Source organism: Monodelphis domestica, chromosome 4, assembly GCF_027887165.1.
Source record: "Monodelphis domestica isolate mMonDom1 chromosome 4, mMonDom1.pri, whole genome shotgun sequence".
NCBI classification, from domain to species: domain Eukaryota; kingdom Metazoa; phylum Chordata; class Mammalia; order Didelphimorphia; family Didelphidae; genus Monodelphis; species Monodelphis domestica.
The window spans coordinates 179442701-179466942 of NC_077230.1; the positions used below are offsets into that span (position 1 = coordinate 179442701).

The 24242-nt window shown below is 34.7% G+C and overlaps 1 protein-coding gene across 3 annotated transcripts in view; it reads right to left on the reverse strand.

Annotated features, from left to right (window-relative positions):
• Window positions 1-24242, reverse strand: part of LRP2 (LDL receptor related protein 2) — a 253034-nt gene that overhangs the window by 155267 nt on the left and 73525 nt on the right. For all 3 annotated transcript variants that reach the window (XM_056793983.1, XM_056793982.1, XM_056793984.1), the window contains exons 5-13: window positions 23803-23913; window positions 23530-23643; window positions 20839-20955; window positions 18457-18600; window positions 17419-17538; window positions 10468-10596; window positions 7550-7719; window positions 2866-3089; window positions 669-875 (exon numbers count right to left, since the gene is read on the reverse strand). In XM_056793983.1, coding sequence (XP_056649961.1) covers window positions 669-875; window positions 2866-3089; window positions 7550-7719; window positions 10468-10596; window positions 17419-17538; window positions 18457-18600; window positions 20839-20955; window positions 23530-23643; window positions 23803-23913 — 1336 coding nt within the window. The remainder of the gene's footprint in view (window positions 1-668; window positions 876-2865; window positions 3090-7549; window positions 7720-10467; window positions 10597-17418; window positions 17539-18456; window positions 18601-20838; window positions 20956-23529; window positions 23644-23802; window positions 23914-24242) is intronic.

Genomic DNA, 24242 nt, shown 5'->3' on the forward strand with positions numbered 1-24242 from the left:
ATATTTGCTAAGCCCTTTGAAGAGAAACTTTCTTAGCCTAGGAAGAAAGCTAATAATATTAAATATACTTTGGGAAACACAAAGGGAGTCTATATTGTAATCATAATCTCAATAAGTTTATAACTTGTTCTAATGCAAAGATAATAAGAAAAGAACAGAGAAAGTGTGTCATATTTTCTACCCAAATATTTCTACGTAGTGTTTCATGCTTGAGGACACATTATCCCCTGAATCAGGGACATAGAATAAGGATTATCTAGGCCAGTGAATTCTCACTTTAAAATTTTCAAACAAATATGAAGATTTTTAGGAGCAAAACAAATGGGTGGGGAAGGAGAGAGCAGAAGGAAAATAAGATAAAAGGACCATTTAGAATAAACCAGAAGAGGTCCTGAAAAGGATAAAAGGCCAAGAAGGAATGCCAATAAAATATATGTCCTAGATGTAAGTGGGAAAAATCAAAGCCTAAATTCAGTGGGTGGTATCCAATATAACTTACACTGAACCCTGCAAAAGTTAGCAAATCTCAGCATAGGTTACTTCATAAAAATGCAATTGCAAAGGCAACCAACTGAGCAATATTTTAATTTAGTTATTTTCCTGTCTCTTCTTTTCCTCCACTACCTGCACTCACCCCCCTGTGTAAAATCATAAAAAACCCTTCAAACCTTTGAAGTCCATCATAAGTTACAGTCTCAATGTAATCAAACCGACAGTCAACCCAGTAAACTCGCTTTGATACGATATCCAGAGTTATCCCAGCAGGCCATCCCAGCTTTGTTTTTATCAAATCTTGACGGTTGGTGCCATCCATGAAGGCCCTTTCCACCTTGGGGTCCCCAGAAAGACTATCCCAGTCTGAGAAAAATAAATAACTACAAAGAAATAAAGATAAAAGAATATTTTTACAAATTTACATCAAAAGCATATGAATTCTCACATTATTTCATCATCCTTAACATGTTCTGAAAGGCTAGGTTTGGGTTTTTTTTTTTTTTTGCATAGTGTGACTAATGACTAGAGGAAATTTTTTTCCAAGGAAACTAGAAGTCTATTGAGATACAAAGCAATGAGGTAAAAAAAAATGTATCCAGATACTAGAAACAGTGAAGGCTGATCAGAAAACTCCTACAGTGTCCAACTGTTGAAAAATACCCTAATCTTCCAGGCTGTCTACTCGCAGATATCTCAATCATGTATAAATAACTGCATTTTCTCCTAAATTCTTCATTTACATACTAAAATTCTCTCTTTTTTTGCTGAGAAAAATAAGCATTTTTAAAGGTACGAAAGTTCATTTTTTCCCTCAATGCAATGCACAATCCTATAATACAGCAAACATAACATTTTCCTTTTACCTTGAATATTGGCCATTTTCATCAATCAGAAATTAAGCCATCAGCACTATTCCCCACCATGAATGGTAGAATGTGCTTTAATGAATCTTGGGAATGGATAGTAGAGCCCTAAGAAAGAGCCAGGCTTCCTATGTGGATATCTCATATGTGGAAATTAGGAACAATTTGAACTTTAAAACTTTTGCAATATATCATTTTTCTGGGTTTGTTCACCACCATGAGGGTAACTGGAATAAAAAGCACTTGCTGTTACTCTATAAACTATTCTGTTTTAGTTAGGTACTAAAAGGATAGAACTATCATTTATGAGCTCAGTGGCATATTCGTGCTCAGAATCATTTCAATAAATTCCAAACACATAACATTTATCAGTAATATTAAGCATGGTTTGAGATATGGCACTAAGTTTGACCCCATAGTAAGCTACCCAAGTGAGTTAGATACTCTGGAAAAGTATTTATCTCAAAGAGGTGACATACTACTCTTAGAGTAACTTTGGTTCTCATATGGGTAAGCACTTGACTCTCAAGGTTTAGTCCATTGTTTTCAGTTTAATCAATTAAACAACCATATATAAATCCAGCCCCCAAAAACCAGAGCCAGAAAGAAATCAAGCAGCAGGGTAGTGGAAATCCATCAGAAGGGCCAAAGGGAATTTAATATAGTCTTCTACTTTTCCAATTGTTATCTAGTATTTGTGCAAATATATGTTGCAAGAATTCAATAAATGTTCATCTGTCTTAAACAGAGGCATATATGTACTTTTAGTAACAGCTGAATAAAATATGGCAACAAGGATGTCTGTTAGGCTAAAGGGTAGTATCCTCAGGCAGAGTAAAATCAAATTTTGTAGTTTAAACAGAATTTTTATGAAACTAAGGATTTGTTAAAAATGTTTGCAATCTGGATTGTCACACTCGAGCATACCAATTCAGCTACTCTCTTTATCTGTTGGTGTTTTGTTCATGTATGAGAGGTTACAGAGGCTGTTTTTCCAATTAGGAATAGCATTGATAAGGAGGGATAGATATCAACATTAAGGACTCATTGTGGGTCCTGCCTTTAGGGAAAAGACTGAAATTACATATATTTTGCAGAGAAATTCATAAAAACAATATGAATTCATAATTTTAATAAGACTATTTCAATTAATATAAATACTCATCAAGCAACTACTGTTTACAAAACACTATGCTAGATAGATCCTAGGAGAAGTCAAGATTCAGAGAAGTCATATTCCCTGCCTTCAAGAAGCATATACTACTAATCCCCTCATTTTAGAAAAATCTGAACATATCCAAAGTATGAATAGACTCAAAATCTTAGTATGTGTTTTCTTGATTTTCCAGTGCAACATCAGTGAAAAGAATGTTTTTCCTTTCAGTTCACTATTCAATTTATACCTCTCTTTTGCTTTTCTGGAAATCTCATTTAAGTAAATGGACTGGGAGAAAACCAAGACTCTAAAAATATAAAGAAAAATTAGAATTATTCCTATGCCACTTACCCAATGGTCGGATCAAGTGCAATTCCCCTAGGATTTCCCAAGTTTTCAGTAATAAGGGTGACCCTATTTGTTCCATCCAAATTCACCATATCTATTCGATTGACACTGGTCTCTACTACATAGAGTTTATTATTAACCCAGTCTACAGCTAGGTTTTCAGGTGCGTCAACAGAAACATTCAGAACTTCCTGGATATTTGCACCATCAATGTCAACTGAAAAAACCTGCAAGAAAGCCATGAATTCTTTTTTTAAATTTCATTTCATTTTTATTCTGAACTAAACAAACATATGAAATATGCATTTCCATATACATAGAACAGAAAAGAAGATTGTTTATGATAATGTGATAACTATTTTCTTTCCTTCTTCAATATACAATAAAAATCAACATTTAACTTTCAAACTGTAATGCTTATTTGCAATTCTTTCTGGACCTCCTTTAGTTCTTTTAAAAAACATTTCAATGACCTCTTCTTTTTCTTTTTTTTTTTTTGTGGGGAGAGGCAAACCCATCCCTAACTTCCTTCACTATCGATCTTACCTCCTACAAACTGGAGGGGGGGAGACAAACCCTTGTAACCCTTGAGCGTATTTGTAGTGCCCCAAAACATATGTCTTATTCTGTATCTAGAATCTATCACCTTTTTGTCAGGAGGTGGATAGTTGGCTTCTTCACTGGTCCTCTGGAATCATGGTTGATGATTGTATTGATCAAAAGCCTTTTAAAGTTCCTTTTTACAATGCTGTTGTCATACAAGTTATTCTCCCAATTCTGCTCATTTCACTCTGCAACATTTCATACAAATCTTCCCAGGTTTCTATGAAACCATCTCATTCATGATTTCTTGTAACACAATAATATCTCATTACATTCCTATTCCATTATTTATTCCAGCTATTCCTTATTTGACAGGCATTACCTCAATTTCAAGTTTTTTGATTTAACAAAAAGATTTACTATAGCTGTTTTTGTACATATGGGACCCTTTTCTCTTCCTCTGGACATCATTAGTTCTTAAGCACAGCTTAACCACAGGATCTATTTATGTCCATATATTATTGAGTGTCTCATAATATAGTACATCCTTTTTGCAAAAAGTATTTGTGTAAACTAAAAATCAATACAATTCTGTAGTTTTCTAAATGTACAGCACTGAACTAAACTATCAAGAGGATGAAAACAAATTATGTTTAAAAGAAGAAAGGAGAAACTGGGGAAATTCCATCTTTACTTTTTTCAAACTTTTTCAATAACAAAAGATAAATACATAATTACAAATAGCCAAATAGAGGCATTCTAGACTTTTCTTACTTTTTATTGTTTTTCCACTGAATTCTAACTCTAATTCCTTATCATGGCATATAAGTGACCCTGGGTTTTCAAAAACTGTGCCAGCAAAGAACAAAGTCTGGCCGCTTCTTTCAGGCTGGAAAGATTTCCAGTGCAAACCCAGCAAAGGACTGCTTATCTCTCATCCAAGGACCTCCCTGGCAAAGGGCAGAGTGCCTTGTTACCAAAAAGTTAGACAATGGGAAGTTGTTTTTGTTTTTGTTTCCTAGTTTTTCTGTTAAAACAACTCACAAAAACCATCTACAATAGAGGAGGCATATATATATATATATATATGTGTGTGTGTGTGTGTGTGTGTATATATATATATGTATATATATATACCAACTTAAGTCCTGATGCATTACTGCATTACTATAATAATAGATACAGCAAACAGCCTCTCAGCAGTCTTTGCTATTACTCAAATGAGGAAATAATATTACCCTTCAGTTTTTGTGGATACTGGTAAAAAAGACACCTAAAAAATTCCAGCCTACTTCTACAGAGATACTTCTCAAAGAAAAAAGGAATATTTTCCTTTCAAGTTGATGAGTTAGACTCCAGAGGAAAACAACAAAGACAGGATACTAGAAAAAATTCTAGGAGTCCTCCACTCACAGAGATGAAGAGAAATATAGAATATATTTCTAGAAGAAATTAGATCAAAAATCATAGTGACAATAAATATTTTTGAATTAAATTGGAATGTGCAAAAACCACCAAGGAGGTCCTTGCCAAAGAAAGAAAAACAGAAGGAACAGGGTCCAAATCACCACTTCCTGTGAAAAATGTTTTGTATCTACTCCAAATAGCATATTTTGACAAAGGGTCATATTTTATATGCATTATACTATATAGTCAAATCTTTGAAAACTCTTTTTTTTTCTTTCCCAAATGGGGCACCTGGTTTCTACATTCAGATTTAGAGATAATCAACCTCTTTCTTGGGAAGTTCTTATTCCTAATTAATCTTCCTATATTCTATCAGATAATAAAATAAAATTAAGCATAAAATTAAGAATATAGTGTGGTCACAGATTGACAGTTTGAGATTAAGTAAAGGGAAATTAAATTCTCTATAGTTAGGTTTATTCCAAAAAGTTTCTTCAAAAATTCATAAGTTCTAAAGTTTGAAGGAACCTGACATATTGTTTCCAAGACATGGTCTTTTTGGAGATGTGAAAATGTTAATAGCCAAAAACTGAATATAGTCAATTGTGTGATATGGCAGCCAAGAAAGCTTTGGTAATCTTAACTCAAAGGGGCAAAGCATCCAAGACAAGTGAGGCAAGAGTCCTCCTGTACTTCTCTCTGGTTAGACCACCTGTATGGCATTCTATTCCATTCTGGGTGCCATACTTTAAGAAGGACACTGCCAAAGGAGGGAAACCAAGATAATGGAGGTCTGAAAGTGTAGGCAGGCTATACATTTATTAGTTCATTGGATCATAGATTTAGAGATTGAAAGGATCTCAGAAACAATCTCTTCTAACCCTTCATTTTACAAAGTAGCTAAAGTCCAGAAAAATTAATTGACATGTTCAAGGTCACACAGATATGATAGTAGGCAGCAAAGCTGGGATTTGAAGCTAAATCCTCTGGCTCCAAAACACCATCTATTGCATTACCCCTAAAGGCTGGGCCAACAGAACACAAAGTTCTAGCAAGTCCTCCCAAAATGGAAATTCTTTGTTTACCAGTCCATCATCCAGGACTTATCTCACCTGGAGCCCACCCTGGCTAATTTAGAGAGGCCAACTAATTTAGCTGTAGTTAAGAACTAACAATTCACAAAGTAAAAGAATCCATTTGTGCATAGAATAGTAACTGGGTAATGAAGGAGTTTTTTGGACACAGAAATATATGAAGGTCATCAACTGATATAAGTCATGCTGTTATACATATAGGTAGAAAGAATGCTCATATCAATGAAACAGCAGATCCTTGAGGCAGCAGAGAACTTCATCAATATTACCCTAGTTAATTCTTACAATAACCCTTTGATAGGAGGTAAAATAAAATAATCCTATTTTAACATAATATATTTTATAAAGTAATTTAAGTACAAATGGCTATGTAAAGACAAGCCATTCTTTTTTCAGTGAAGGAAGTTAAGTAGATTAATGGATAGATGATTGTATAAATGAATAATGAATGAATGAAAAGATATTTATGTATATACAGTGAGCCAAGCACTGTGCTAAGTTGTGAAGATTCAAATACAAAAGGGAAAAAACATCATGCTAATACAAATGAAGAAAGTGAGTCTAAGAGAAGATGACATAATCACTAAAATCAGAAAATCTAACTAAATTCCTTTTAAAATTCTTTAACAAATTTCTGTTGTATTCAATTAAATGGAATTCCAATTCTAAATCCTATGATATTACCAAATTAAGAACACTTTGAGTACAGACCAAGAATATATCTTGTGTCTGGCATCTAAGAACCAACCTGGCCTATTCTGAAGAGGCTACTCATGAGAGAGTTGTCCAATCATCATGAAAACTTTTGGTCACAACTCATGAAGACTATCTATTAATGTAGACAGATGATGCCATCTACATCAAGGTAATGAAAACCCACACAGATGAAGTCATTATGAATTCTTCTAACCCCTCATTTTATTTTTGAATTTACCTATTGAAACAAATTGCCATCAGACCAGATTCCCATCCTATGAAATTCCAAAGAAGCTATAATTACAATGTATTGGGATTCTCTACTGGAAATAAAAGAAAATGACAAAAGGGAGAAAGAGATCTCCCTTACCTTCAAGGAGTATCACAAATTGATTTTATTAAAATCTCCACTACTTTACTCAAAGTTGAAATTAAATCCATCTCACTTTCCAAATAAGGCTATGTAACAAAATATTGGCTTGTTAAACCAAATACTGTCAATATTTGTTATCCAAACCTCAATTCCAGTTGCATTTAGAAGATGCAAGTGAAATCTGATTTTTATCATCCAGAAAAGCACAGCACTTTTTACATTTTAAGTGATCAAGTTTCAAAAAATTACTACTAAATATCTAACCAGTTTTGAAAGAATGTCTACTATTTCTCTTAATTAGGCTCTTGGACTCCATTTCGAATAAAATTAAAAGTTGCTCAAGGCTAATCCATATAATAGGCTGCTTTGTTTAATGTATCACATGTAATAGTATAGCATGGAAAAGGTGGTGATTAACATAAAATATCTCAAGGGCCTTTTTTGTTAGAAAACAAAGGCACTGCCTGCATCTACTCTCCAAAATGAAAAGCTATCAACACATTCTGCTCTTGATCCCACTCCCTTCTCAGGACCTACTCCCATCTAGGGGCCCAGACTTGAGATTTCTACTTACCTTATCTTGTACAGTGTCTGTCCAAAAAATTCTATGCAAGTAAAAATGAAAATCCACACCCACAGCCACTCCACGATTCTGAGATTGTACCAGGGTCCGAAAGCTCATTCCATGAATATCACCAATTAACAAGTCCCGGCCATTTGAGAAAATCAGAGATGCCACGCCAGCTAAAAGTGAAGGAGACTGAAATTACTTGCTATACTTACCAAGGAGAAACAATAGCATTTGACATTTGTATGGCTCTTTCTACTTTTCAAAAGGTTTTGTCATATTCCATCTTGTCTTATCCTCAGTCACTATGACCTCATAGGGTAAGCAAAGTAGATACAGTCATCTCCATTTTAGAGATGAGGAAACTGAGCCCCAAAAGGATTAAATGACTTCCCTAAACTACTTATAACTTTGATGGTGAAACTTGTACAAGAAAGTAGATTAAAGACTATGTGAGAAACCTTGCTCAAATTGTTTCTGTTTGGGGATATTTTAAGTAACAGATACCTTATTTATCTAACCAGCATCTAAATAGTTAGGAAAAGAAGCCAGACCTCTTGGATACTCATCCAGGGATCTCCTCTATGTTGCAGGTATTTTCAATATATCAGTCAGTAAACATGTATTAAACATCATGTGCCAGATACTATGTTAATTAAGTGCTATGGCCATACCAAAAAAAAGTCAAAAGACAGTCTCTGCCCTCAGAAGCTTATACTCTAATAAGGAAGACAGCATGCAAACAAATACATACAAAGTGATATATGGAAAGGATGAATGGGAAATAATTAACAGAAGAAGGCATTGGAATTAAGAGGAGTTGGGGAGGGCTTCCTGCAGGAGGTGGGATTTTAGTTAGCAATTACAAGAAGCCATGAAGGTCAGTAGTGGGAACTGCTAAGGGAGAGTGATTCAGGCATGGGAGCAACAGAAAAAAATGCCCAGAGCAGAAAAATGGAGTGTCTTGTTCATAGAACAATCAGGAATTAATGTGTGTTTATAAGGGATTAAGGAGTAAGAAGACTTGGAAAAGTAGGGTGGACCTAGGTTATGAAGGTTGGGTTTTTGAATGCCAAGACTTTTTGATATGATGTGACCCTACTCTCTATATAAATGTTCTTGGAATTTCTCAAAATAACATAGTTTAAGAAGACAGCATTGACCTAGTAGAAAAGTCCTGCTACTTGGAAAGTCATTAAGGAGCCTCACTTCCCTCATTTATAAAATGATGAGTTTGAATTTCATAATTATAATAATACCTTCCATTCCATTTAACATTTCATGATTTATGATCACTATCAGCCTCAGAATCAAATGCCATTTTATGTACTTGTAATATCTGAAAACTCAGCTTTTTATACCCAATTAACAAGCCCCAGCATCAATAAATGCCAGTAGACTGTTGAGTTTCATCTTCTGGAACTCATAAATGAATAATTAGAAATAGTTAAAATAAATCAGGTACTCATTACCCAAAATATGCCAAAGCCAAAATAGAAGCAATTTCATCTCAACATTTCTGAACAAAGTTTCTCCCACAGTTTTTTGCTCTACTTTCCTCCACAAGTTTTACCACCAAAGCTGTAGGAGTCCTTTTGGAAAATCCCTGACTAAATATTCTATTAATAATATTCAAATTATTCCTACAAAACACAGTATATCAATTCAATTCAATAAAATTAAGTGTCTGCTATGTTCTAGGCATTGTGCTAAGCCCTGAGGATACAAATAAGAAAAACATAATCTTTACCCTGAAGGAGCTCTCTAATGGGGAAAGGCAACACAAAAGGAAGCTGAAAGTGGGAGGGATATGATGATAGTAGAGACCTCCAGTCCAAGGAGAATAGTTGCTGAGCTATTTTTAAATTGGAGGCTTCCCAAAAACTTTAGAAAGAGTTTTTTTGATCCACCCTCTATTTTTCCAATTAGAAAAGAAGATTCTGTTGAGAGTCATGATGAGTTGTGAATGAATGAAATAGAATGAAATGAAAATAAATATGAAATCAAATGAAATCAAAATAAAAAAGAATGAAATCAAAATAAAATAGAAATGAAATGAATAGAAATACAATGAAATAGAATGATGGCCTACAGCTCACAGTGGGATATTTCGAATGCCATCCAAACTTTTTTATTCCAAACTATGTTGTGTGGTTTTCCTGATTGAAAATCACGTTCTACAAGACAGCAAAATTAGGGGAAAATCTGGGGAAAGTCCTCCCCTGGGAATATTTTAAAGAAGTCAGAAAGGAAAAAAACTTGAGGAAGAGGACAGGGAAGATTAGTTGAACCTGGAGATGATTCATTGAACTCAGAACTATTAATCGTGTCTACTCCACAAATCAACTAAGAGCTAACTACTCAAGTAGGAAACAGGTCCATTTGGGGCATCCCTAAAGATAGTACAAGCTTTGGAATGAGAATAGTCAAAGAAGTGTGATTCTGCTGCTGGAGGACTCTGATGTGATATGCCATATAAAGATGAAATCTGCTTCCATGAAACCACTGAGGATAAAAAGTATGGAGTCAGCAAACCTAGATCAAATCCTAGTTATATCAATTAAATTTTCTGAACTTTTGTTTCCTCAGCTATGGAGATGATGAGGTTCATACTACCCACCCTGTGGAGCTATTATGAGGATGAAATTAAAGAATGTATGTGTTTTATGAACTGTAAAATACCATACAAATGTACAAATAATATATGCAATGTAAATCTCATGTTTATTGTTTACATTCAGGATTGGTGAATGGAATAGAAATGAAAGGTCTGTCAGTAAACTCTAGGTGGAATATTTATTACATAATAATGGGCTTAAACCCCAAAGAAGAAACAAAGGTCATAGATAATCCATGAAGTGTATAATCAATTCCTAGGTAATCAAAAGATGATTGCAATGACATTTTCTTTGCCATTTACTTACAGGAAATGTTGGCTCGACAATGTCGGTGTTGTTCCAGGACATAACCCTCCACACAATGACACTGGTGATGACCAATTCGGTCTTCACATAGCTGATCACACACACCCCACATCTTACAGTCATCAAAATCTGTCATAAGGAAACACAAGTTTGTCATCAGCCTTCACAGTATTTAGCAAGAGAATCTTTGAGAAATTTATACAAATAGAAATCCAGGATGTTAGAAGAAATTCATTCTATCAAAGGCATCTGGATATAGATATTCAAACAGAAGAAAAACTCATAGCATATTTTTCAGTGTGTTTTTTCAATGATCATTAAGTCAATTTCTTTCCAAAATATGGGAGACATAGTCCAATAACACTCTTTTACATCAATTTCAACATTCCCAAAATTCTGTGTAGACTCTCCTCTCAAAATAAAGTAAAACCTAAAACAAGTCTTCTGAAATAAAGGTCACTCTTTCATAAAGCTTTTATTTAAAAATCTCTCTTCTGCAGCAGTACAGCAAATTCCAACCCGGAAAAATAATTGGCTCTTCATTTATAAATTAATTCAACAGACTTAAAGATAAGTATGTTCTGTTTCCCTCCTCTACCTTTTATTTGTATTTTGGATCAAAAAATTGGAATCCTTTACAATTATAACTTACAACTGAAAGATAGAAGCTTCTCAATCCACTTTCTAGACCTCCAACACTTCTGTAAGCTTCTAGGCATTCAAGACAACAACAAGAACTCAGAACCAAGAGGAAGGGGCAAGACCCTAAAAGTGAACAAATCATTCAAGGACTTCCTTTGGGTTCAGTCCAAATAAAAAAAAAAAAACCCAAATTCACTATAACCCTACACATTCAAGTTCTATCCAGATAGATAGATGTCTGTGCTTAAATGAATGTATAGTATTCATTCATTCAGACCTGACTCAAATAATGTAAAGCTTGGGAATAGAAATCAGGTGGTATCACATTGCCCAGTGACTACATGCAAACACTAAGAGATCTCACCATCCCATTAGCAGCCACTGATAGAACTAAACCTGCTGATTGTGCCAACTCAGACACAGAATATAACAGGAAGTAAGGAAACCTGTTTTGGTTTAGTCTTCTTGTCTCCACTGCCTAGGCACAGTCCCCTGCACACTGCAGGTACTTAATAAACATTTCCTGAAATAAATTGAATTGAACCTGTTTTCAAAGAATTTGCACTCTCCCAATATCATTCAAATCCCATTCAGACATCCTGTATTCATTGTTAATGAGGGTAGAAAAAGCTTTTCCTAGGCCACCTCCTATCTGCGCTCTACTAAGCATGCACATCAGCTCTGCCAAAAGATTCGTCCCAGTGAAAAGGCAAGGACAGGACATTCAAGTTGAAATCCCCAGGTCACGACACCACCTGATTCTTAATACAAGAACCATGAGATTGGCTGAGTGTACAGAGTCACTCAGGGAGACAGAATAGCGATGGGAAGCTGTGGACCACCATGCAGTGTGACTAAGAATTCCTAAGAGCAAATAGTCCTAGCATCTCCTGGACAGCAAGTGTTTCCCTTTAAAGTCTTTCCTATAATTTAAAAAATAAAACGCTTTTAACTACGCCATCTAACTTTTAATCCCTAGAATAAGGTTTTATTTTCTAGACAAGGCATGAGGAATGAGTGAAGGAAAACTTTCCTAAATCTCATCATTAATTGTGAATGGAACAAGAAGACAACAAGGTTTTAGCATCTTTCCCAGATTAAAAGAGGAAACGGGCTATTTAAGCCAGAAAAACCCTGCTTTATTGCTAACCAAAGGTCTAAAGACAAATTCCAAAATCTGAAGGCACAACCACACAAGGAAAAGTAGAACCTCTTTAATATTTTGACTCATGTCATTCTCACAATCATTTTGTTTATTTCTCAAGTAATTCCATCTATGGAAGAGATAAGCATTTCTAGTGGCACCGTTGTTATACATGAGAAAAAGTAACTTATTTCTTCTTTTTTAAATTATTCCTTTCCCCTTCCTTGGCCCCACTTTCTTTTCTCTACCCTACCATTACTTGATCCCCTCCTTCCAACTGCTTCCTTAACAAAAAAAAAACTGACTAAAAAAACAACTCCTTTTAAGTTAAAATACTATTCTTTTTTATTAGAGGTGGCAGGCTATAATGCAAAATGTAAATTGGGCTTGGCCCCAGAAGAGGTCTGGGTTTGAATTCCACCTGACACTTGCTATCTGGGTGACCAGAGGCAAGTGACTTCAACTCTCTTAATTTGTTTCCTCATCAGTAAAATGATAATAATGGCCATAATATATAACTTAAATGGTTTTTGTGAGAGTCATGAGATAATTGTGTAAAGTCCTTTTGAAACTCAAAGTCCTCTATGTCAGTTATTATTACCACTCTATTCTATTGAATAATATTCTGCCATTCTACTGGAGCCACCAGGTTGAATATCAATACTTGGTCCCACAATGATCTCACTCCGGGAGATATCTTTGTTTGCCCCCAACAAAATATGGAACTCTGCTTTTATTATTATCCTGTTTTGATTAGTTTTTTTAGTTTTTATTAGATCCTGTTGATTAAAAAGTAGTGAGTTGCTTAGACATTAAGCATTCATTTCACTAATGGAGTAAGATCTCCAGTGACATCTGAATGGTTGACAAGAAGTATTATGTCAAGACTATTCTATTTTGTTTGATCCTCTATCACAGACACCCTGTTGACTCTAGGCACTTGATTACCTGCTCCTGAGGTTAATCCCGTGTAAAAAGATCCATCCAGTTAGCATGGAAAGCATCCATTTTATGTTTAAAACATAATTTGAAATTGTTGAATTAATAAATGAAACTAAGAGTTGGTTTTGTGGAGGGGAACAACAACATAGATAAACTATTGGTTAATTTAACTTTAAAAAGAGAGAAGAAAACCAAATCACTAGCATCAAAAATGAAAAGAGTGGATTTACCACTAACAAAGATGAAAGGGGGGGAGGAGCTCAATGGATTAAAAGCCAGACCTAGAGACAAGAGGTCCTAGGTTCAAATCTGGCCTCAGATCCTTCCTAGCTCTGTGACCCTTAACCCCCATTGCCTAGTCACTTGACCCCCATTGCCTAGCCCTTACCACTATTCTACCTTAGAACCAATACACAGTATTGACTCCAAGATGGAAGGTAAAGGTTTTTTAAAAAAGGGGGTTAAAAAAGAAATCAAAACAATTATTAAGAGTTATTTTACCAAATTATATGCCAACAGATTTAATAATTTAAGTGAAGTGGATGAATATTTTTTAAAAATATAAATTGCCTAGACTAACAGGGGAGAAAATAGAATATTTAAATAAACCTGTTTTAGACAAAGAAATTGAATAGGCTGTAAAAAGAACTTCCTAAGGAAAAGAAATCAGGATCAGATGGATTTACAAGTGAATTTTAACAAACATTTAAAGACCATTTATTTCTCATAATAAATAAATTGTTTGGAGCAATTGGTAAAGAAGGAATCCTACCAAACTACTTTTATGAAACAAATGTGGTGCTGATACCTAAATCTGAAAAAGCAAAAATGAAGAGGCTAGTTTCATTAATGAATATAGATGCAAAAATTCTAAATAAAATATTAGCCAGCACAATTTATCTCAAAGAGTATGCATTATGACCAAATAGGATTTATACAAGGCATGCAGAGATGGTTTAATATAAAGCAAACTATTAACATAATTGATTGGATCAACAAAAATGTAACAAAAATCACATGATTATATCAATAAAATTTTTAAAAGCTTTTAACAAAATACAATTCATTCCCATTAAAAAACAGTTGAAAGCAGGGGGCAGCTGGGTAGCTCAGTGGATTGAGAGCCAGCCCTTAGAGAAGGGAGGTCCTAGGTTCAAATCTGGCCTTAGACACTTCCCAGCTATGTGACCCTGGGCAAGTCACTTGACCCCCATTGCCTAACCCTTACCATTCTTCTGCCTTGGAGTCAACAAGATGGAAGGTAAGGGTTTTAAAAAAACCAGTTAAAAGCATAATTTGAAACTATCAGCAAACTTTATCTATATGGGAATAAGTTAAAAGCCTTCCCTATAAGTTCAGGTATAAGACAAGGATACCCATTATAACCAATGTTATTTAAAATTGCACTAGAGATGCAATAAGAGAAGAAAATTAAATTTAAAGGAATTTGAATGGGCAAATAGGAAATAAAACAATCTCTGTACACAGATGAAAAGATGATATATAGAAAATTCTAGAGATTCAACTAAAAGATTATTGAAACTATCAACCCACATAAGTCATCAGCCTTTCTATATGTCACTAACACTATCCTACAAAAAGAGATAGTAAGAGATAGCTCATTTAAATTAACCATAGAATAAAATACCTATGAGTATAATTTCAAAACAAATCCATAAACTATATGTACATAATTATAAAACACTTGCAAACAAATGCAGATTGAAACATACAATTCTTCACTTTATTTCCTCTGTAAATTTTTCTCTAGTGTAAGCAATATGTCTTGTTTCATTAAAATGACAAAAAGGGAGATATGTATTATGTAATACTATATGTACAGCCTGTATTACCTGCCTTCTTGGGGAGGCAGGAAGGGTCAGAGGGAGTTGGGGGAAAAAGAATGAGACAGAATTTAGGACATATTTAATGTGAAAATGTATTTATCTTAGATAAGTATATTTATTATGTATTTATAACTAATCATATACATTATATTATTATGTCATATATAAAAATCAAAGATGCCATATCCAAAGAAAAAAATTTAAAACATAATTTTAAAAGCTTAACTGAAAGAGCAAATTAAGGATCAATCAATAATTCAGAATCTAGCTAGAGTGACCGTGGTTGGTCTCAGAAAGACCACATTTAAAGAAGAAAAATTAAACTTGGACTACAATCTGAAAAGGGAATAGCATGGTTGCTAGCACTACTGAGGATATGACCCTGATCTGAAAAACCTAAACATATCTACTTTGTACACCACGGGGATAACTGCAAATTAATTAATTTGCTATTTAAAAAAAAAAAACTTTTCTCCTGACAGGTAGTTAAGACAGGAAAGAAAGTACTGGATGAGTAGCTCACAATATTAAATTATTTGGTCAGAACACTAGGAATCAGAATATTTTCCAGGCATCTCAAAATAACTAGAACCATCTACTATTAGAATTGCTCTCCACTCTCAGTAGATAAGAAAATCACTAACATTCAAAAGATAAATGAGCTAAAATTGAAGAACTGAAAGAGAAAACTGAGATTTTTTCCCAATTCAAACTCCTTTTGTCAGGCCTTCAATACACCAAAATTAGAGTGGACCAATCTCAGCAAAAATATTTTTCCAACACCGGGAATAATTATGGCTCACTCCTTGGTATCCAGAGACATACCAGGGAATTTGACAATATAAAACAAAGAGTGCATTCTAAGGATAGTCTTAGAGCCAAGAAAATTTTGAGTTCAAGACCATCCTCTGACGCGTACTGACTATGTGACTCTGGATCTGTCTGTGCCCTGGACAACTATCTAAGACTGCATTTCAGAGAAGGTGCTGACCTGTGTTGGTAAAGAAAGTTTCCTTACCCATAAGTTCCCTCTACCAGTGAATCACAGGTCCAGCTCCACCCCTATCCAACTAAAGGAGAAAATAATGCCTCAGAATAATTCTCAGTTACCTATCCTTTAGGGATTCATGAAGAAATCCCAGGATCCTTTAGCATATAGTTTCTCCTGCCCCGCCTTCTCAGATGTTCTGAGGAACAATGCTAACTGATATTTCTTTTATCATCTCTCCCTTCCCTATGCCCTCTCCCAGGTGGCCGTACTAATTGTGTATCAGGAAGTTAGAGGAAGAGAAAAATAAAAAAGACTGACCCAGAAACCCTTCATAATTGAGAAATAATACCAACATTTAATTCTGATTCCTTTGTCACTAAAATTGCATTATAATTTTACATTACTATTGTAAAATTACATTACAGTTCACTAAGGTATTTACCTCAATTATTAGTTTATAAATTTTCTTGTGGCTAGATCTTTGGTCTTGCAGTTAGGAAAAGCTGGGTTCAATTCCCATCCCTGAGACTTATTTCTGTGTGATTATTAAGTCACTAATCAGTGACTTAATACACAGTTATCAGTGTCCTGGGCAACTCTTTAAGACACAATGATTAAGTTAAAAAGTGATGAATTTGGATCTGAGTTTGAGTCTCAGTTTACTTTCTACATGACCATGGGCAAGTAATGTAATCTACTATGTTTTTCCTTATCTATAAAAGAAGGGAGTTCTCTTCCACATCAAGCAACAAAAGTTGCTTAGAGATTTAAGTCTCAGATCTTTTGATCCTATGTCTATAGGTTAAAGGCAAGTTGCCGATTTGCATTCACAAAAGGAATTTCCACTCTGAAATGGGTGAAATGATAGATATCCTCCTTCTTACTTGGTGGGAAAAACTCTTCTGTCTTATTCATCTCTGTATATTCCCTCTTTGTTGAATTTAAGTTAATTTGTTTAATTAAATGTCCAAATGTCTCAGTGGTCTCCGTTATTTTTTAACATCCTCGTAACAGATTTGGGAAGTTATTTGCATGTATGGTTGTCTAGTTCTGTGCCAGATACTGTCAATGGTATTCAGAGGGAGGAGTCATCCTCCTAAAAGCCTCTTTTTTTCTTAAGTTCCAAATATAGTAAGAAGGAAAGCAACACAGAATTCCTACCTCTTATCTTCCACTTATCTACACTGGCCTAGGGACCCCTGGCTAGGATTTCCTAGCTTTTAACTTTGGCACTCTCAAAATTCTTACCAAAGACCACTCTGTCATTTACTATTCACATCATCACCTCTATCCACACATAAAATCTCCATAATATCAATGATTATGGACTCCATAATCAAACCCATAAATATTACTACACATGGATTTTCCCATTTGTGACTTACCAACACAGGTCCGGCTGTCATTGGAGTTGATGATATAACCCTGAGGACAGTAACAAATCCCTCCAGTTGGTGAAGAGTGGCAACGATGCTGACAGCTCAGGGTAGCACACTGAGATATATCTAAACAAAGAAAAGTACTTTTAGTCATGCAGTATATAGAGCCAATTTTCCTAAAAAGTAATGGATTTTTTTCCTTTCTAAAGTCAGGAAGTATGGGACAGGGACATTCAAAATTGTCATCATGACTTGCATGTGGTAGGCATTAATTCGATATTTTTTAATCTAAATTGAATCTAATGTTTTTAGCCCAACACAAAGCAATATCATAAATGTAAAAATTCATTGCTAGCATCCCATGGCATAGTGAACCTAGAATCAAAGAAGTTAAAATGCTGCCTCAGACAACTACCATCAAGTAACCCTGGGCAAGCCACTTACCCGCTGCCTGCCTCAGTTTCCCCATTTGTAATATAAGGCTAATAATAATAATAATACCTACCTCCCAGGGTTGCCAGGGGGATAAAATGAAATAATACTTTTATATTTATATGTATATATAATAAATATGAAATATTTTGTAAACCTTAAAGTGAAAAATAAGTGCCATATATCATTATTGGATGATGGGTAATATTATTATTATCTTCATATATAAGAATCTATATAATTCATATCTGCAAGATGGAGGAAATCTCCAAAAGGTCTTTTTTGTACATCAAACTTGTTATTAAGACTTCTATGATAATTAAATTAAAATAATAATGTGTATATAGGCCACAACATTGAAGTTGTTGCTAATTCTTCCTTCTCCTTCACCCCACTTCCAAACAATTACTAAATTCTATTCCTTCTATATCCACAATATTTCTCACAACTATTTCCTTCTCTTTAGTCTCACTACTACCACTCTATTCACCCTCATCTCTTCTTCCCTTTACTATCCTAATTGTCTACTGTCAAGTAATCTTCTTGAACCCAACTTTTCATCATCTTCTTCATTGTTGCCCAAGAAATCTTCCTGACACCTGTCATACTCACTACAGTGTCTGCCTGCAGTCACATTGGTCTCATCTCCTCCAAAAGGGCAGTCTGATGTCCCATCACAAAGTTTTTCAATTGGAATACAGTGTCCAGACCCTGGACAAGCCCATTCTCCTGGGTAACATTCATGATGACCACTTTCTGAACAGAAGAGAAGAAAAAAATGCAAACCATTTCAGATGATGCTGAGTATTTTTACACCGGAAAAGTAAAGTCAATTTCTTTTTTTTTAGTCCAGGGTAATGAGATGCTATGAATCACATCGTAAAACAAAACCATAAATCATGTTTGTCCCATATTTTAAATTGGTTCCTCTACTAACTTTTCATTAGCACTAATAAGTAACAAAACTGGTTAATTTGTGTTCAACTTCCTCCTCTTACCCTTGTGTAGTTTTATGATGGAGACATTAATGGTTGAGGAAATGGTCCAAAATCAAGTAGTTAGAAAAGGACATGAACTTGCATGATCCACTTGCAATACATTCTCTTTCTTCTCTTCTCTCCCCAGAAGATTTACTTACTTAAAACCAGTATTGTCAAACACAACAAGAAAAAGGGACTGCTGATCCATACATACATACATACAGATTCCTGCCAGTCACATATTGACAATTTTTAAATGTAAAGTTATCCGTGTTTTAGATATATTTTTTATTTTGTTAAATATTTCCCAATTCTATTTTGATCTAGTTCTAGCTCCCTGGGAGCATTGGGATCCTATGTTTGACACCTCTAACTTAAACAATGAGCCGCATAATCAGGACTGTCTGAAATACTTTAGTATTCCTGATGAAAGAAAACAAATATAGGGCTTTAGAATTATAACGAATATCAAAGCATCTCTCCAAGTGATTAAAAAGTACATAGGGCAAAAACTTGGTAAAAGTCCAGCCTGAAGGGAGTAGGTATATAAGAATGGGATTGAAACCCACTTTACCTAGGTGAGATCATAGGTTTTACAGTAAGGGGGGGAAATCCTTCAAGCTGGAGTGGCATTACCCAAGAATCATGTTTGGATAATCTGACAAAACTCAATGAAAACCCATCTCTAAATTACCAATTTATTTGAAAGGCTGAAATAAACATAATATTCAGCTTTGGCTTTAAGTATCTTTCTTATCCCCAACCTTCCCATCAGAGGAGGACCTTACAAACTTTGAGGGGTCTGGAGGATTAGGGGGTTCTCCTCTTCTAACTGCATCTAGCATCATTCCCCTAGAACTGCAACTATAGAAGTAGTGTTTGCATCAGGAAAGAAGAATACACTGGACAGATTCACCTTGCTTAGAGGAATGAGTATGATGAACTTATTCCCGAATACTCTAAAAATAAGAGAAAAGGACTTCTAGCAACTAAAAACTATGATTAAGTTCCATTCCCACATGTGCTCTCTAAGCTTGAACCCTCTTTCCTCCAGACTCTTCATGTACTACTTCTGGGAAAGTATGTCACAGACTTGTAGGGAGATATTTTGTACAAACTGTTCTCACACTAATACCATAGTAAATACCCTTAAGGAAAAGTAAGCTAATTCTCAACTGATATTCTTGGGAAGAAGCACATAAGAGATTTGAGCCAATGGCACTAGATAATTACCTCTGGAACACTTGGTGGTATACCTAACACACTAAGAGTCTTTCTCTGAAAGCAGAATTGGGAGAAGGCTGTCCCAGATGTTATTTGGGCTAGAGATATTTAATACATATTTAAGTAAAATTGAATTAAGTTAGTATGTACCTAATCTATAGGGGGAGAAAAGATGGTATAGATGTGTAAGGAATAAATCTTTCCAATATGCTTTAATGGCAGCAAGGAAATTTATCCAATTGATTATATATATGAAATTTCAACCTTTTTAAATATAATATGATTTTTTCCATTCCATTCCATTGCTATCTGTCCAGACCATTGTTATTCTTTCTTTGTAACTAGTTAGCATATTTAAACAAAACAAATATACGCTCTAACCATGTCCAAAAAAGTCTTATTTATCCTGTACCTCTAGTATAATAACTCCTTATCAAAAGATGAGAAGCATGCTTCATTATCACTGGCCCTCTTGAATCTTGATCATAATTCTTAAGTCTGTCAAAGTTGTTTTTCTTTTTTAAATAACATTTCATTTTTGCCCAATTACATGTAAAAACAATTTTTAACATTTTTTAACATTTTGAATTCTAAAATATCCAGGCCACTGTTGCTATCACTCCAATAATTGAATTACCTCAGTCCCACCAAACTTCTACTTGAGGAACAACTTTGCATATCTGTAAATTCTAATATGGAAACAGAGGATACACCCCGAAAAAGCATTTTACATTGAAAGAATATACTTTGCCACAGGAAAAGTTCTATGGGAGAGAAGCCCTCTACTCACCACATCCATTTTCATCTTCATTATCTTCACAATCATCATCACCATCACAAACCCAACTTTGATGAATACAACGGCCACTTGGGCAAGTAAAGAAATTTCCTCTACATGTTTGATAATCTAAAAAGAGAGAACAACTACTTCATTCCTCTGATATAAACCATGCAGTATAATCAAGTTAGAATCATTAGTTAATGACATCTGAAAGGAGACAGGACCTTGGAAATCATCTCATCCAAGTTCCACATTTTATAATGATCCTAAAATCAGAAGTAAAATGCCATGCCCAAGGTGATACAAATAATAAATTATATGGACTCAAGTATGTTTTTTTCTACTGAAATGTACATCTATCCTGACCTAAGATCTACCCTTCCACTGGAACTTCTAGAGCTGATGAAATCATTTATTTCCCTAATCAAAATGATGAAAGAATGAAAACAAATGACTCTGAGGTATTCACATGAAGATTTGTCTAGAATTGGGGAAGGAGCTAGTAGTTCTATAAGTTGTATAAATGAGAAGTGACCATTCAAAAGTAAGATTGATATTGGCACAGAATATTTCATCAATGATTTCAACCCCAAATGTAGTCATTACTATTTCTTTTTGAAAAAGGAATCTGCTCCAAAGCCAAATGACTCAAACACTCTTGGGATCTCGCTGACCCATTCATATAATAAGAAGACCACTGGGTTTACAAGAAAATGGACTGCAAGAATTGGGTTCCTTTTATTCATTAAAAATATATTGATAATCACAGGATCATGAAGGATATAGATCATGGATAGATGTAGACACTACATCATAGCTCTAAAGGCTATCTGGTTCAATTCTTTAATAGATTAAAAGATTCCTTGATTTACTGATGCATTATCTCTAATGTAGTATGAAAATGATAAAGGTATCTTGGCATAACACTAACTAGAGTGGGGTGCTTAGAATTAAAAATATCTAGTTTGAAATCCTGCCACTGACACTTACTAGCTATGTAATACTGGATAAGTTAGGTTATATCTAGGTTCCCCAGAAAACTCTGTGAAACTACTAAGTCATAGATGGGTTTCAATCTTTAGTAATAGAAAGAGTTTCCATAGTGGAAAGTCCCAACATAGAAAAAAATCATAGATTCTTTGAATATTCCTCTAAGAATTGAAATAGTTACTGTAAATTATTGAAATTTCAAAAATTTTGTTAGGTAACTCTTACTTTCTGTCTATCATCCTTGCATTCTATATAAGCACGGGCAATGAGGTTCTTGTCATTTGTATACTCTCAATTAGAAAATTACCTCTTTGTTGCCATTATTATCTGATCCCCCATGTCAAGGGCCTCTTCTTTGTCTTTGCTTCTACTACTCTACTGAGAAAGCCCAAGATATTATGTTTAAGAGTCCTAAAAATAGGGACATCTGCCCTGCTTCTAGCCTGGCCCCCTTAGCCACCATCTATGAGAACAACTATTATGGAAAAAGACCCTGGGAATATCAATTGTACCCTCCCCCCTACTTCCTTCCTCCCTAATCAATAACAGTTATACTTGCTGCACACTCTTGTAGCCATCTTCCAGGATAGAAACTCATGTGGAGACAATCTAGCAACTGCTTCTGTAAATGTAACAGTAATATATGTAACAAGGCCTCCTTGGGAGCCACAGCTACTGAAGATGCATGAAAGAAAATTCTCATCACCAAAATCCTCAAGACCGCCAAATGGCTCAACATCAGGAAGAAATATGGTTTTATTCATGGAAATTACAATACGAAGACCACTCTACCACATAGTTTGCTTCCAAAACATAAGGGCCACTGGGCCAATTTAATTCAATATACAACTAAAACCTCCAAATATCTCGTCTCCCCTATTAGAGTTCTTTGAAAGCAGGGCTTGTCTTACTATTATATTAATATTCCTTGTGTGTAGTGGAAAATTAGACAAAATAGTCAATCAATGTTTATTAATGTTACTTAAAGTTAATTTTAAAATGTCATTAATTGCTATATGCCAAGCACTGTTAAACACTGGAAATACAAAAAGAAATAAAAAAAGATAGACCCTGACCTCCAGGAGCTCACAAAGCATAGTACCTGGCACATAGTGAGTGCTTTTTCATTCATTCATACCCTATCTATCCCTGAATTTCCCTCATTGACTCTCAACTTTCAATGATAGGGCTTTTCAACTAACTGTGAGGGCCTGCCTAACAAAAGGTTGAAACACAACACACATGCCCTTCCTTCTCACAGTGAATACTACCAAGTCTCTCATTTTTGTATCTTCAATTCCAACACAGTTCATAAGTATTTAAGTACATTTTACACTTTCATTCTTATACTATGCTGAAATACGTTGGCTCTATTCCTGGAAAATGGGATAATTTAGATTTCCTAGGCCATGATACACCCATGTACAAAAAACAACAATAAAAACTAAATGTGAAGATTTAACAATGAAGACTTTGGGGAAGAAACAAATTTTGTCCATCATCTTTCTGCCACCCCATAGTAGATTATCTTTGGAAGAGACTTTGAGTCATACCATCATGGCTAACAAATACTTTTGGCAAAGTTTTAAAATTATCTTCTGGCTCCAAAAGCCATCTAACTTAATGCCCCTTTTGTTTGAGATGAATGAAAAGATTGGTTAAAAATGTTAGCCTTGAATAACAGGGTCCAAAATAACAGAATCATCATACTGCAATCATGTTCATCACTCCGGTCTCCACAGTCATCATCATGGTCACAGACAAAGGATCGAGGGATGCATTCTCCGTTGGCACACTGAAACTGGCTATTCAGGCATCTCTGAGCTGGAATACAAAGAGAGGAAGGAGGGGGAAAACGTTAATTTCATTTCTACCACAAAAACCAAGATAATAAGGAATCTAATCATTTTTATCTTGTAGGAAGAATATGCACCATGCTTAAAAAGAGAGTCAGTTACATATCAAGTCCTGAATTATACTTACTGCAGTTGACTTCATCAGATGAGTCTCGACAATCTATTTTCCCATCACACTGTTGGTTGGTATTATAACATGCCCCATTGGCACAAGTTAGCTGCTCACAGACTGGATATTCTATAGAAAGAATAGAAACATATGTTCAGTCCAATCAACAAGCATTTGGATATAAAGAAGCAAACAGAAAAGAAAGAAAAAATTTTCTTGAAGAAACTTGAATTCTTCTAGAGAAATAGAATACATGCCATTAAGTATATGCATGATTTTTAAATACACAATTTGAGTGAAAGAGCAATAACAACTAGCAATGTGTTATAACATTGAAATTTAATATAATGAAGCAAGTAAGAAAATGGTCATTGGTAAAAGGATTAAATAATATCAAATTCTATATCATGGAACAGTATTGAATACTACATCCTCCATGCTCAATCATGCCTAGACTA